Here is a 14,839-nt window from a genome sequence, read left to right on the forward strand (position 1 = left end):
TTATAGCCATCTCTATTTTCATAGGCTTCTTATGATGTTGACTACTAAATATATTTTATTTTTAGCATTGTAATACAGTAAAATAAAAGACCACAGCTATTTAGCTACATGAGATGATATGAGCTGCAGCAATCTAAATGCAGTCTCAGCTAATGTGTCTGTTTATACACATGTGACAAATTTGTAGAATGGTTCATTTATTCATTCAATATTTATCGAGCACTGTGCAAATGCTATGCTATATGTGGGTGATGAAACTGTGAAATGAACAGGTATGGGTCTTCTCCTCCTGGCAGCTTACAAAGTAGTATGGGATTTAAACAGGTCAATGCTCACAAGATAGTTTGATGGGTGCTATGATGAGGGAGGTAAAGAGCCTCTGAGATAGAAATAAAAGAGAAGTGGGAAGTGGGGCTTGAGGTGGGGGTGTATTCTAGGCAGAGAGTACAGCATATGCCTCAGCTTAGACTATCAAGGGAGATGGCAAAAGTTAAGACTGGAAGGACAGACAGGGGTCTGGTCATAAAGGATTTCTAAACAGGGAGGGGAATGATGTGATCACATTTGCATTTTAAAAACTGTATCCTGGTGGCAGTTTGGGAAAGGGCTTAGGGAAGGAAGTCTGGAGACAAGAACACCAGGTAGAGTATAGTGACAGGTGATGGTAGCGTGAGTCAGAAAATGGTGTGTAGTTACTGAAAAGTGGAGCAGAGTAGTGGCTTCATGGAGTTTGATACTTAGATACAGTATGTGCTGGAATCTTTTGTGTGGAGGATCACTTAAATTGTGTCCAGCAAGCTATTGACATATATCTGCATTGGGTGTTCAGACCAATTTCATTTACCTCCCACATTCCTCTAGTAATACCTGGGCTTTTGTGGCTACCCATTGATAGAGCTCACTTACTAATAATATGATGTGCTGTAATGTGCTTGAATTCAGATGTGCTCAGAGCCAAGCCTCTGCCTAAATATTTGCAGTAACAAGTTCATTATTTCCTGAGGCAATCTGGTTCAGAATTAAGATTCTAAATCTGCATGCTTCTGAATGACACTGAAAAAAATTCTACTTCCTCATCCACCTGCTAGCTCTTCTTAGATATCTTTTCTTCCTGTTACATTTCCCTGGATATTTTGGGATTCCATTATTTGGCCTGGCCTTCCAATTCCTTTTCCTCTTGGTCATCTCCTTTCTGTGAATTCGGTTTGGTAGTAGCTTCAGTGACACCTGGCCATGAATTGGCACCCTTAGACTTTTAGGACCAGAGTTGGAGTCTGGGGTTCATCTCTAACTCAGTCCTTTTCTGTGTTGAGTGAAATTACTGGAATTATGGCTCCTATTACAAACCATAATTTAACTAGTAAATTAATTAGTAAATAATGAACCTGCAGAAAGATTTAGACAAGGGAAAAGACGAATTTTGAAAGTCCTGGCTCGAGCAAATTTCTTTGTCTAGAATTTGGTATCATTTTTCCTATGTAAGTTGAGTGAAATGTTGCCTTCACTGTGAAGCATTTTCTTTTTGAGATGTTCATATTTGGGCGGCATATAACACAGTGAACATTTGTATATGTGGAAATTGGATGACAAATTCAAAAACACAGATCATCTTAGGTTCTTCTTAATAGAAAGTCTGCAGTGGCTGCAGGCTCTGTCATCAGCATTCTGCACACCAGTGGAGCCATCTCTTTATTTACCTGCCTAGAAGCTTCAAATTGCTTCTTTGTTTTGTCTTTCTTTGAGAAATTCAGAAGAAATTCTTGCCACTCAATTCCTTTGTTGAGAACTGTAAGTCCAGCATAATGTGTACAGGCTATGCTAAGGGTTTGCTGCAAGGGTGCCAAGCTATTGATTTATCTTCCCTGACTGTCAAGGACGCCAATAGACAGAGGGTGTCAGGTCTCTGCTAAGGCGTGTGAAGAAATGCCAATGTATTCAAACAACAAAACAAATGCCACGGTGTTTTGACAGCCTTCTCTTAGAATGTGCTCTCTTTCCTGAGTATATAATTTAAATATGATGTTAAGACCTTAAAATGTATTAGTACAGTTAATTCTTGAGTAGAATGGAAAGGGAGCAGTGGTATGAATTATAAACATTTATTTGCCTTTGACTTTGCAATGAAAAGTCTTTTGAGGTTGCAACTTGACTGTCTGAATTAGTATGATATTAACAAGAATTGACTTTTGAGTCATCTGGGCATTGCTGCTTAGTAATATTCCTTAATAGCTGTGCCTCAGTTTCATTATCTATAAAATAAAAATAAGAGATAATACTTAGCTCATGGTTTTTGTAAGAAATAAATGAAATAACATGTCAAGTGTCTAGCTAGTCTCATCTCTTATTTTATTATTTATTTATTGAAACAGGGTCTTGCTCTGTTGCCTCAGATGGAATGCAATGGGGCAATGATGGCTCGCTGCAGCCTCAAACTCCTGGGCTCAAGTGAGCCTCACATCTCAACCTCCTGAGTAGCTGAGACCACAGGCACGTGCCCCCACACCTGGCTAATTTTTAAATTTTTTTGTAGAGACAGAATCTCACTATGTTGCCCAGGCTGGTCTTGAACTCCTGGGCTCAAGCAATCCTCCTGCCTTGGTCTCCCAAAGTACAGGGATTGCAGGAATAAGCTACTGTGCCTGGCTCTCATCTCCGATTTTAAAACTACAGGAAAATCTAAAAATCAGTTTGCATTTCCTGCACTTAACAGTGGAAGGCAGAATTATATGAATTCAAGAGTCCTGGTGGTTGGGACCACCATATTCTTGTTGTAGGACCAACACTGGCCTGCTGTGTGACCTTAGAGGAGTCATTTTTGTAGTCATCTATAAAAGGGAGTTCTTAGTAGCTGTTATCCACTTCTCATGTTTCATTTTTCATTCACTTTACAAAATTTTATCAAATGCCTACTGTGTGCCAGGCTTTGGGAATGCAGTGGTAAATAAGACATGGTCCTCCCCTTATGATTCATATGTTCTGCTGGGGAAGATGGGGAAAAAACCAGATCAATATATAAAAGAAAGCAGTTCTGCTGATAGACAGTAGTTGAGCGGTGTGGTGGGATGGGGAGGCTATTTCAGACAGTGGAGAGAAAAGGCCTCTTTGGTTGAGTTGAGACTTCCGTTCAGCATTGGCACCATGGATTGCCACAGGAGGGTTATACACAGTGTTGATATGGACCAAGCACAGGGCACATGAGACAGATTTGCCCTCAAGTGGTGGAGGGGATGGGCCCTGAACATATAATTGAAATGCAGTTGGCACAGACACTGAGGCTGTGGAAATATAAAGCGATGAATAATCCAGCTATAGAGGTCAGGAAAGGATTTTTGGAGGGGTGACATTTAAACTGAGTCCTAAGAAACGAGTAGGCCAGTCAGGTGGAAGGAGAGACGGACAGCCTGTGGAAAAGGCTCATACATTAAACATGAAAGCAGGTGGGTGGAAAATAGTTAAATGATAAGTATTGATTTACTTCTTAAAGTATTATTACATGATGGCAGAGGAAGAGGTTCAGAAGGTGATAAGTAATAATGAGTAAAAATTTGGTATGGATGATCCAAATTTTATATAATCCTTACAGATGATAGCAACTGAATATAATCTAGCACTTTGAAACCAACATATTCTCACAACTGTATTACTTTATGATTTGTGATTTGTGGATTAACTTCATTTTCTAAAACATACTTTATACTGAAACCTTTTCCATTTTGAATTTCCAGTTAGAAATAGACTAGGATGATCTGTTTTATGATTTCAGGGCCTGTCATACCACAAGACCACCTTACTTTGGAGAAGGGGATCGAGTTGATTATCATTTTATCTCTCAAGAAGTTTTCGATGCAATGGTAAACACGGTAAGAATGTTGCCTTTGTTTTTATTGCACAAGAAATGCACGTTCTCTGGCAAAAATGTTAGGAAATAGTTATAAATTTAAAAAAAGGAAGAATTAAATTTTGTGCTTGTTATGAGAGGTGAGTTCATATTGGTTTTTTTTTTCTTAAAGTGCTTAATACATCATTCTTCACATGCTTTTTTACTTTATGGTCTCGGAGAAAATATTGTAAATTTCCAATAAAAATGAATGAGTAGGCATTTTAAGGAAATAGAACTAAAGCAATATGAAAAATTCTTGTGATCTGTGTTTATCAGTTGCTGCTGCTGTTATTAGTCAGATTTACTCAAGAAAAACAGTTCTTACAGAACCGATGGTGCACAAAGCTTGTAAATTAAGTATGTCTGGAGATTTGGCTACTCTGTCCAGAGAGTACTCTTTCTGTGTATTATCTGTGGTGCTTTCTAATTGTTACAGCCCTAAGCACCATTTCAATATGGTGTGTCCCATTTAGTTGGCTTTTTCTGGACATGTTACCTTCCATGGTCATGTTCCTGTTGGAGAAGTTCTCAGTCCTGGAGGCCAAGCAGTTCACTAATGCAGATGGAAGCCCTTGCTAGAAGATGGGAGATGATCCCTAACTTCTTTGAGGACTGTTTTAACAAGGTCAAGGTAATTACCATGCGTTAGTCCATTTCACAGGCACTCAGAGCAATCTTGTTTAAGTTTTGGGTTTTTTCATTTGTTTGTTTTTTACTGAAACCCTGACAATCTAGTTATTGATAGTAACTCAAAACACTCTTGTCTTTGAATTCATTTTCTTCAAAACAACTTATTTGTTCCTTCTTGGCCTTCACATACAAAGTGAACCCTCATAATCCTAGCATGTTTTATCTGTTGAAAAGTTTATGCTAATGTAAATATGTATCTGCCCATGACTTCAGTTAAACTGAAAGAGGAGTTCATATTGTCATCACGACCAATGTATCTGTAAACCCTTTGTTTTTACTTCACTATGGCCCTTATTTTTGTTTATATCTTCATTGTTTCTATCACCAAGTAAATCCTACACCACTTCCTTTTCTTTTCTGAAGCCCACTGAACTATCAGATGAGGGACTCATCTGTGTTCCTGCTTTTGAAAGATTACCACCCAACTGGTGATTCCCTTATAGCTATATATCCTCTTCATTCTTTCTCCTTCTTTTTCCTTCTTCCTTCCTCTGTTACACCCCCAAAATAATGGACCTGGCTTATTCTTCATTGTACAAAATCATGAACCATTTCAGCATAGGCTTTGCAGTTTCTATGAGTTTAATTTTGAATGGCCAACTCTATACATGGTGCATGTTTTCTGGACTTCTCTTGTGTTTGTGGAGACATACAAGTGAGAAAAACGTATGATCCCTGTTTTCCTCTAACCTTGTCAAAAGAACATCTTGGAAATTCTTTATAATTTTCTCTCCTAGGGCTATATTTTGGCAGTTCAGTTTAATTGATTAAGAATACTCTGGGATTTTGTTTCTAAAAGCCTCAATAGAGATTTGAGAAGTTATCTTGATATTAGTAAGAAGCATTCTCTTAGGACTCTTTAGGTTGAAAGACAACTAGTTCCCAAAATTAATGTTAATTTCTCTTGTTGGAGTATGAGGCATTTTTTTCTCATGTCAGTTCATCTGTTCTCAGAACCCCATCTGCTCTCTGGTGTTTCATACCTTATCAGATCTGTAATCTAGTCTGGTTCAATTCCTAGTCTAAAAAGTCACTACACTTCTGTACTATATTTAGTCTTAGAATTGTACTACCTCTACAAAAATCCTCCTGTGTTTGAGAAGTACTTATTTTTACAGATTCTGATAATATATACATATACTTCAGGATAACATAATTTTCGTGAACTTGAATTGTGCCTCTGATCTCTTTTCCTTTAATGTAAGCTTGAAACTGTTTCATGAAGAGAAACAAACTTAGAGATGACAAACTCATGACACATTGTCAGCTTTGCCAATCGCCCACAGACACTCAGTCCTCTGTACACAGAACCCCCCTCTACACAGTAGCCACCCAGACAGTCTGCCCACCATCCTCCATTACAGCAGGCCCACTGACGGACAGCCTTGGCACACCCTTACTGTGGACAGTCACACCTTCCTGCTCTGACAGGTACAACACATAGACCTGCACACCCTCCCCAACACAGGTGCCTCCTCCATCCCGTCAGATACTTCCCCCATAACACACAATCACCCCCCTAACATGCCCGCAGATATGAGAACCCTTTTTATGGACACATACATAGTGCCTACAGAAACTCTCCCTCTCCTGCAGAAATCAAACCACAGACCCTGAGGTTTCTGGAGTAAGACTATTGCTATTTATTAGGAAATCCACATGCAGCAAGAAACCAAAGTAGCATCACCAGCCAGAATGGGGTAGAGGGAAACCACTTAATCCCAATTCTTAACAAACTTGTAATGGAGTCTTTTTTATACCTATGTACTATGCAAGATTCCTCCCAACTCTGTCTCTACATCTTTCTAGAAAATGGGTTGGTTGGTTGGTTTTTTTTGATCCACAGTGGAAGGTCCTTGTACGTGTGAATAAACAAACTTACAGTATATATCTGAAAAGGAATTCAAGTATACATTTTGAAAACAGGGTGAGTCATAGAGTGTTAGTCAGGGTTCTCCAGAGAAATAGAATAGGATGTGTATATGTATAGAAAGATATTTAGGGTTGGGCTCACACCTGTAATCCTAGCACTTTGGGAGGCTGAGGCGGGAGGACTGCTTGAACCTAGGAGTTTGAGACCAGCCTGGGCAACATAATGAGACCCTATCTCCTCAAAAAATAAAAAATTAGCCTGGTGTAGGGTTTCATGCCTATAGTTTCAGCAACTCAGGAGGGCTGAGGCAGGAGGATTGCTTGAGCCCAGGAGGTCAAGGCTGCAGTGAGTTATGATTGCCCCACTGCACCCCAGCCTGTGTAACACAGCAAGACGCCATCTCTTAAAGAGATTTAGTATAAGGAATTGGCACACATGGATTATGGGGACTGGCAAATCCAAATCTGCAGTGTGAGCCAGGCAGCCAGGAAATCCCAATGGGTTCACCTTGCCCACTGCCTAGACAGAGCCGATTTATCAAGACAACGGAATTGCAGTAGAGAAAGAATAATTCACACGGGGCCAGCTGTGCAGGAGACAGGAGTTTTATCATTACTCAAATCAATCGCCCTGAGCATTTGGGTTTTTAAGGACAGCTTAGTGGGTCGGGGGAAGCCAGCAAGCCGGGAGTGCTGATTGGTCAGAGATGAAATCATAGGGAGTCAAGCTGTTTTCTTGTACTGAGTCAGTTCCTGGGTAGAGGCCACAGGATCAGATGAACCAGTTTATCAATCTGGGCGGTGCCAGCTGATCCATCAAGTGCAGGCTCTGCAAAATATCTCAAGCACTAATCTCAGGAACAGTTTAGGGAGGGTCAGAATCTTATAGCCTCCAGCTGCATGACCCCTAAACCATAATTTCTAATCTTGTGGCTAATTTTTTAGTCCTACAAAGGCAGTCTAGTCCCCAGGCAAGAAGGAAGTTTGTTTTGGGAAAGGGCTGTTATCATCTTTGTTTTAAAGTGTAAAGTAAGTTCCTCCCAAAGTTAGTTCAGCCTATGCCCAAGACTGAACAAGGACAGTTTGGAGGTTAGAAGCAAGATGGAGTCAGTTAGGTTAAATCTCTTTCATTGTCTCAGTCATAATTTTGCAATGGAGGTTTCAGTGGTGCAGATGAAATCCAAAGGCTGATCTTTTTGTTCCACTGAGGTCAACTGATTGGATAAAGTCCACCTATATTGTGGGTGGCAGTCTGCTTCCTTGAAGTTCCCCAATTTAAATGTTCATCTCACCCCAAACATCTTCCAAGTTGACATGTAACACTAACCAGCAGATGCAATGAACAAGATAAAGTGTCTCTCTGAAAGGAGAGCCAGACATATATCTATACAGGTTTTATATATATACATATATATATAGAAAAGGAGTCACATATATATATGTGACATACATATATAGAAAAGGAGTCACAGTATTTGTTCCAAATAACAAAGAAAGTATGACTTTCGGCCGGGCACGGTGGCTCAAGCCTGTAATCCCAGCACTTTGGGAGGCCAAGACGGGCGGATCACGAGGTCAGGAGATCAAGACCATCCTGGCGAACATGGTGAAACCCCGTCTCTACTAAAAAAATACAAAAAACTAGCCGGGCGACGTGGCGGGCGCCTGTAGTCCCAGCTACTCGGGAGGCTGAGGCAGGAGAATGGCATAAACCCGGGAGGCGCAGCTTGCAGTGAGCTGAGATCCGGCCACTGCACTCCAGCCTGGGCAGCAGAGCGAGACTCTGTCTCAAAAAAAAAAAAAAAAAAAAAAAGAAAGCATGTCTTTGAAGGAATAAAATAGTAAGGATATTTATTGTTGAGTTTTTAACTTTTGGAATACATAACATAAACTTCTTTTGATTATGGGGGATGTAGATTTTCCTCATCACCCGCAGCAGACACATTGCCCAGAGACCCATCCCCCAACCTCAAAAGACACCCTATGCCTTCTGGTCTCTCACCTCTCTTCCCTGACAGACAGCCCATCCGTGTACGCTCACATTTCCAGAATATCTGGGGCCAGGACGCAGGGCAGCAATAGACCCAGCTGCTACTGTTCTTAATGCTGTCACCGCCATTTGATGGGATTCAGTGCAGCCCTGCAAGTTTTCACTTCATTGTTTATTTCAAAATCACGTATATGAGAAGTCACACTTGCCGAGATCATCCACATTTTTATTCCTTCTGTTGTCATCAATTACGCAGTTTAGATTTGACCTAGTGGTTTAATGAATATAGTATTGCCAAAGAAAAAGTCACAGACAATTTTGAGAGACGTGTTTTTACTTGCCTTTTTTTTCCCCAAGGGAATACAGTTTTTGGAAGAACTGAGCTTCCAGAATACAGACAGAGGCATCATTTATAGTTCAAATGGCTATAGGGCAGACACCAATTCTGTTGGATAACATTTGGGGCAGTTTCAGTAGAAAGCTATCTTTATGAGGAAAAACAGGATGGGTCTGCTTTTTCAAAGCTTTTAGGATGTCCCTGTAATTCATGGCCTTCCGGAATTATCTATAATTCATGGCTTATCTTGGAATGCAAGGCTTTTGGAAATGGAGGCCTTTTCTGGGTTGCCTGGTGTGCTGGCACAGCTGAAATGGCGGCGGTAAAGGGCAGGCCATTAGTTTTGTTCTCTCAGTAATGAAGGTTTTGGTGCGAGTTTGGCAGGAAGTGGGTAAGTAAACAAAATAGTCTATTTTACCATATGCTGCAGTGCCTTAACACTCCTCAACATTTTGTCAGCAGATTATTTCTAAAAACCTATTTTTTTTTGTCAGCTGAGAATTCTGAATAAATTTCTCTGTCACAGTTTGAAATTAAGTTTCATGTACCCCATTGTCATCCGTATGCAGTTGCTAAAATTTGTAAGGTTTTTGAAATTATTTAGAATAAGACATCAAATGATTTTAGTTGTGATCAAATTCCATGATGGCTGCTGTTATATGAAAATCTTTGTTCTTCTCGAATTCCAGGGGAAATTCATTGTAACATTTAGTTATGGTAATCACAAGTATGGATTAAATAGGGACACCATAGAAGCTATCGCAAGAGATGGTTTGGCAAGCTGTGTTCATATGGAAATAGAAGTAAGTGTTTTTCATTCCACCAATTAATGTGTGTGTAGTTTGTGTGAGTGTGGTGGGTGTGTGTGTGTGTGTGTGTATATATATATAAATTTTTTATTGATACATAATTGAGGTACATGTTTGGGGTACATGCGATAATGTATATACATATTTGAGGTTGGGGAGGGGGTTACAATGCACAGGCGACACATTGCCAGGCACAAGATAAGATATTCCATTTATAATTAGTATGGGGGGCAAGACACGTGAAACATTAAGTGACAGGAGTTAGGTTACAATACAAGAAATTGCACAGATATTGTGAGTGTAACTGCCACTCGAGCTTTATTTTCTGTTATTTCCTCACTAAAGTCTCCTTTTTCTTTTTAGAGCATGGCCTCTGTTTATATAAAAGGCTGTAGATAAAGCCTGATTCGTAGAGTGTGGAACTGGTTCCCCATGGCCTAGGACCATGACAGCCCCATGCGGTCAACTTTGTTCCTTCGTTCTGCATGAGATGTGTGGGCTGTGCTGCCATTTAACTGCAGTTGCTTACTGGGTGTAATATTTTCATACTTCTGGCAATGTAGACCTGTAGATGTCAGAGATTTTTCTCTCTACCCCGATACCCTGTCTTCCCCCAACAATGATCTATAATTAGAGTATATAGAAGCTTCTCCAAAATTAAGATCCAGAGTAAAACTATGAATATCCCACTCATTTATTTTTTAAAAATATAGCTTTATTGCATACTTGGAACCTTCAAAGATAGTTGATTGTTTTTTCAAGATCCTTTAACTGAGCAGTATGACACTTTTGGAATTAAAAAGAAAGCAATTATAAAACTAATTCAATTAGACCAAACATACAGAAAACAAAACCTAGGCAAATTGGGTGCATAATCCTTTGATGTCAACTCTGAATCCTTCTTTTTTCCTCCTGACTTCACACAGTAGGAGACTGCAATTCCCTTTTGACTCTGTGTTGGTGTAAGTGTTTCCTAGCTTACATATTTCTTCCAGCTCTTTAACTTTCCTGACTTAGACTATTTCAAATCTTATTTCTCTGTGATTAATTGGTTTGGTATTTTAAAGGAGAGTTTTCTTTGTTTCTATAATAACTAGCAAAAATAAAAGGTCTTTTCTAAAAAATTTATTCATTTGACAAGGCAGAAACAAAAATTAATGCATTTGTGAGTCCAGAAACTCTCCATCCTTTCTATCTATCTTTCTCTGGTCCAACAGTTATCTGAGGAGTGGCTCCTGTTTCACTCTTTTTCTCCCTGGGAGTTCACTCCTACCCATTTCCAGGAGGTTGAGTCTATAATCCATGCTTTATTCCCCTGATTCTCCCCAGCTGAAGTATTTTTCCAGACTGGCCTGGTCATTGACTCAGAAATTGTTTTGGAAATAGCCTGTATTTCTTCCAACTGAATTTTTAAAACAAAGATTTTGAACATTGAGTGAAACTGACTGAGATGGAAGGGACTTTAGAGTCCATTTGGAATGGCTCTTTCATTTCACCCACGAGGATACTGATAGCCAGAGAACTTGAAGGATTTATGCAGAGTCTACGGGAGCCGGAGAGCTGCAGTTGTGACCAAGCCCTCCAGACTCACAGACCAGTCAGTTCCTTACACAGTTCCACACTGTGATCTCCTGGTCTGCAGGCTACCAGGAGCTTGGCCTTCCCAACCAGGGTGCCGATTTAGCTGCAGAAAGGGTCCCAAGATGATGACAAAGGGGTCACAGAAGAGCCTTTTCTCCCTGGTAAGATCTCTGTCTCCTGGTGCTCCACAGAAGCTTTTTGAAATATAGAATCAAAATTACCTTTCTGTAATAAAGTTGCAATATTGCTATGAATGTACCTATTTTATATCCAGCAATTTTCTAACAGTCATATTCATTAGAATGATTAATTAAAGGAAAGCCAGGTGGAGTGAATTCTAATATTTCCAATGACAATTTAAAACTTGATGAAGAGAGAAATGTAATCCAATCTTGAGATATTTATAGAAAAACAGCAGCTAACTCTACAGGTGAAATACATTCTTCGATATATTAATAATACTACTTCTTATGCCCATGTTGTCAGATGGCTCCAAAATGATTTGTAAATCATGGATGTGTCTCCAATTTATTATCTTCCTTTTAATGCACAGGGTGTAAGAAGTTTAAAATATTCCTATTTTGAGCCTCGTTATATCCTGGTGGTACCCATGAACAAGGAAAAATATGAGGGATATTTGCGGAGAAAAGGATTATTCAGTCGTGCAGAAATTGAATTTGCTGTCTCCAGAGTGGACCTTTATATTAAAATTAATCATAATTTTCCAGGATATTTTGATGCAGTAATCAATGCAGGTTGGTAATTTTCAGCAAAGTTTTATTTTTGAAATTTCAGTAAGATTACTGAATTAAAAGTTTGTTTCATGGGGATAAAATTCTTGGATAAAAGCTATTTTCCTTGTACCAGTGAATCACAAAGAATGCAAAAAGGGTAAGAATCCAAGAGGTCTAATTTTCTACTGTTTTAATGAGAGCATTGTCTCAATTATTTTTTAAGATTGTAGCTAATAACATTTGGTGTAAAATGAGCCTGAACTGAGTTCATTTTTTAGGGGACATTGTGAGAACAAAGTTAAATTATATGTAATTTGAAATACACATTTAAATTTCTAGAAAGGCACATGAAACTCAGGTAATTTTATTATAATCTACACATAGGTTAAAAACCCAACTACTCAAAATATAACCATAAAAATGTATGTGTAAAACAAATATTTTCAGAAACTAGTTTATAAATCACCATTTAATTTAAAGCGATAGTTCATGGGAGAATTTTTTGAAATGTGAAAATTTCTATATATATGTATATATATTTTTACACATACAAAATTTCTATAGATATATTCTAGAAATTTATACATACACACACACACACACACACACACACACACACACATATATATATATTTTTTTTTTTTTTTTGGAGAGAGAGTCTCGCTCTGTCACCCAGGCTGGAGTGCAATGGCGTGATCTTGGTTCACTGCAACCTCTTTCTCCAACTCCCAGGTTCAAGCAGTACATCTGCCTCAACCTCCCGAATAGCTGGGATTACAGGTGCCTGCCACCAAGCCCAGCTAATTTTTGTATTTTTAGTAGAGATGGGGTTTTGCCATGTTGTCCAGGCTGGTCTCAAACCCCTGACCTCAAGCAGTCTGCCCTCTTCAGCCTCCCAAAGTGCTGGGATTACAGGCATGAGCCACCATGCCTAGCAAATTTCTATATATTTTTAAACTGCACTATATTACACAGTCATAAAAAGGAAAGAGAAAGTTCTCTGTGTCCAGATAAGGAAATATCTTCAAGTCATACAGTTACTAAAAAAGACAGGTTTTTAATATAGTATGCCATCATTTATGTAAAAAAATTGTGTAATTATATTTTCTTGTACTACATAAAAAAATTCTCTGGCAGAATCTGCAAAAAACTAATAACCCTGATTACCTCTTAGGGGAAAGGGAAACTAGATGAACTAGATGGACAGGGGACATTAGTTGAACCATATGAAATTGTTGATATTCAACTATTTTGACCTATGAAAACAGCAATTTCATATGGTTCAACTTATTAATAATAGTTTTTGGTCTCTGAAACATGTTAATGTATTACACAGTTGAATTTGTTTTCTATTCCTGCATAGAAATTATCACACTTAGTGTCTTAAAGTGTCAACACCCATTTATTAATTCACAGTTTTGTAGATAAGAAGTCTGGTACAGCATAGCTGGATTCTCTGCTCAGGGTATCAGGAGGCTGAGGTCTCATCTGAAGGCTCTGGGGATAAGCCTCCAAAGCTCATTCTTGTTGGCAGGATGGAGTTTCTTTTGGTTGTAGAACTGAGGTCCCAGTTCTACTGGGCTGTCTGCCAAGAATTATCCTCGGTTTCTGGAGGTTGCTCTCAGGTCTCATCCACGTGGCCCCACCATCTTCAAGCCAGCACTAGCACATCGAATCCTCCTTGGGATCTGAGTTTCTGACTTCTTTTTCTGCCAACAGCTGGAGAGAACTCTCCTTTTATGCGGCTCATGTGATTAGGGTGGGCCTGCCTGGATAACCTCCCTTTTGATTAACCCAAAGTCAACCCATTAACAACCTTAACCACATCTGCAAAAATCCCTTTTGCTGAATGTCATACAATCGTGGAGGTGGTATCTCATTGCCTCCACAGGTTCTGCCCACACTTAAGGGGAGGAGATTGATTATACAAGGGTGATGTGTCCTTAGGATCATCTTAGAATTCTACCATAATATATATAAAATTCCACCATAATATATAAAATTAAATGCAGTAAACAAATCATTACCACCAATAGTTAAGCATCAACTGTTTTGGATCTGATCCTGTTGTTTTAAAATGTACTCTCTTTGCTGCAGATGATTTGGATGTTGCCTACCAAAACCTGAGTCAGCTCATTAGAGAATACCTTGGATTGACTAAGGAACCTGCCAAGAGTTTGGCTACAACTGCAGGTACAATCCTATCCTTTTTGTGCCAGGATTTTTTTTTTTCTTCCATGGAAAGGAAAACAAATCTGAGTTCCTATTTGGGTACGCATCACTTGGGCTAAAGCTGGTTCTCTTTTATTCCTGTACTTCTTCTGGGGCAACTGTCCCCAAAACAAGCAGCATGAGTCAGCCTTCTGGATCTGTAACTCTGCTTAACTCCATGGTCATGATGGCCCTCCGGGGACTGCCCTTCAGGAACAGGCTGGGCAGTGCCTTGATGGAGGTAATAGATAAGGGTTAACCTCATGGCTCAGAACTCAGCCTTCCAGAAGTTTCATTCCTTAGAGAGCTGAGATGTTGTTCTACTTGTCGGGTTTGTATTTAGTCTGAGAGTTTTCTTTTCCCTTTTCTTTGTGTTACCCCAGTCCTCAAAATACTGTGCTGTGGAATATAGTGGCAAAAGCACTAGTCATAGGATTGGTGCTCCTGTCCTAGCCCTGTGCTCTCTTGGGTCAGCTTCTTCGCTGTTCAGAGTTTCAGTTTACTTTTCTGCTACATAGACCTAATGCTCCTTATCTACCACATGGATGGTGAGCAGCACATGATGTAGTATACGTAAGAGTGCACCCCCTTGGAATCCAGGAATTCTAAAGCCCTAAGTTAGAATTTTGGTACATGAATTTTGAGATGTATTTAAAAGACTCCCTTGAATCTACCTCACAACTATTAGGATGGCTACTATAATAACAAAATAAAAAAACAGAAATTAACAGGTGT

The 14,839-nt window shown here is 39.3% G+C and overlaps 1 protein-coding gene across 2 annotated transcripts in view; it reads left to right on the forward strand.

Annotated features, from left to right (window-relative positions):
• The window catches only part of LRGUK (leucine rich repeats and guanylate kinase domain containing), a 130,203-nt gene that overhangs the window by 61,295 nt on the left and 54,069 nt on the right, over positions 1-14,839 (forward strand). For both annotated transcript variants that reach the window (XM_007982970.3, XM_007982967.3), the window contains exons 12-15: positions 3,764-3,860; positions 9,459-9,572; positions 11,713-11,914; positions 13,991-14,086. In XM_007982970.3, the coding sequence (XP_007981161.3) occupies positions 3,764-3,860; positions 9,459-9,572; positions 11,713-11,914; positions 13,991-14,086 (509 nt within the window). The remainder of the gene's footprint in view (positions 1-3,763; positions 3,861-9,458; positions 9,573-11,712; positions 11,915-13,990; positions 14,087-14,839) is intronic.

Source organism: Chlorocebus sabaeus, chromosome 21 (genome assembly GCF_047675955.1).
Source record: "Chlorocebus sabaeus isolate Y175 chromosome 21, mChlSab1.0.hap1, whole genome shotgun sequence".
Taxonomy (NCBI): domain Eukaryota; kingdom Metazoa; phylum Chordata; class Mammalia; order Primates; family Cercopithecidae; genus Chlorocebus; species Chlorocebus sabaeus.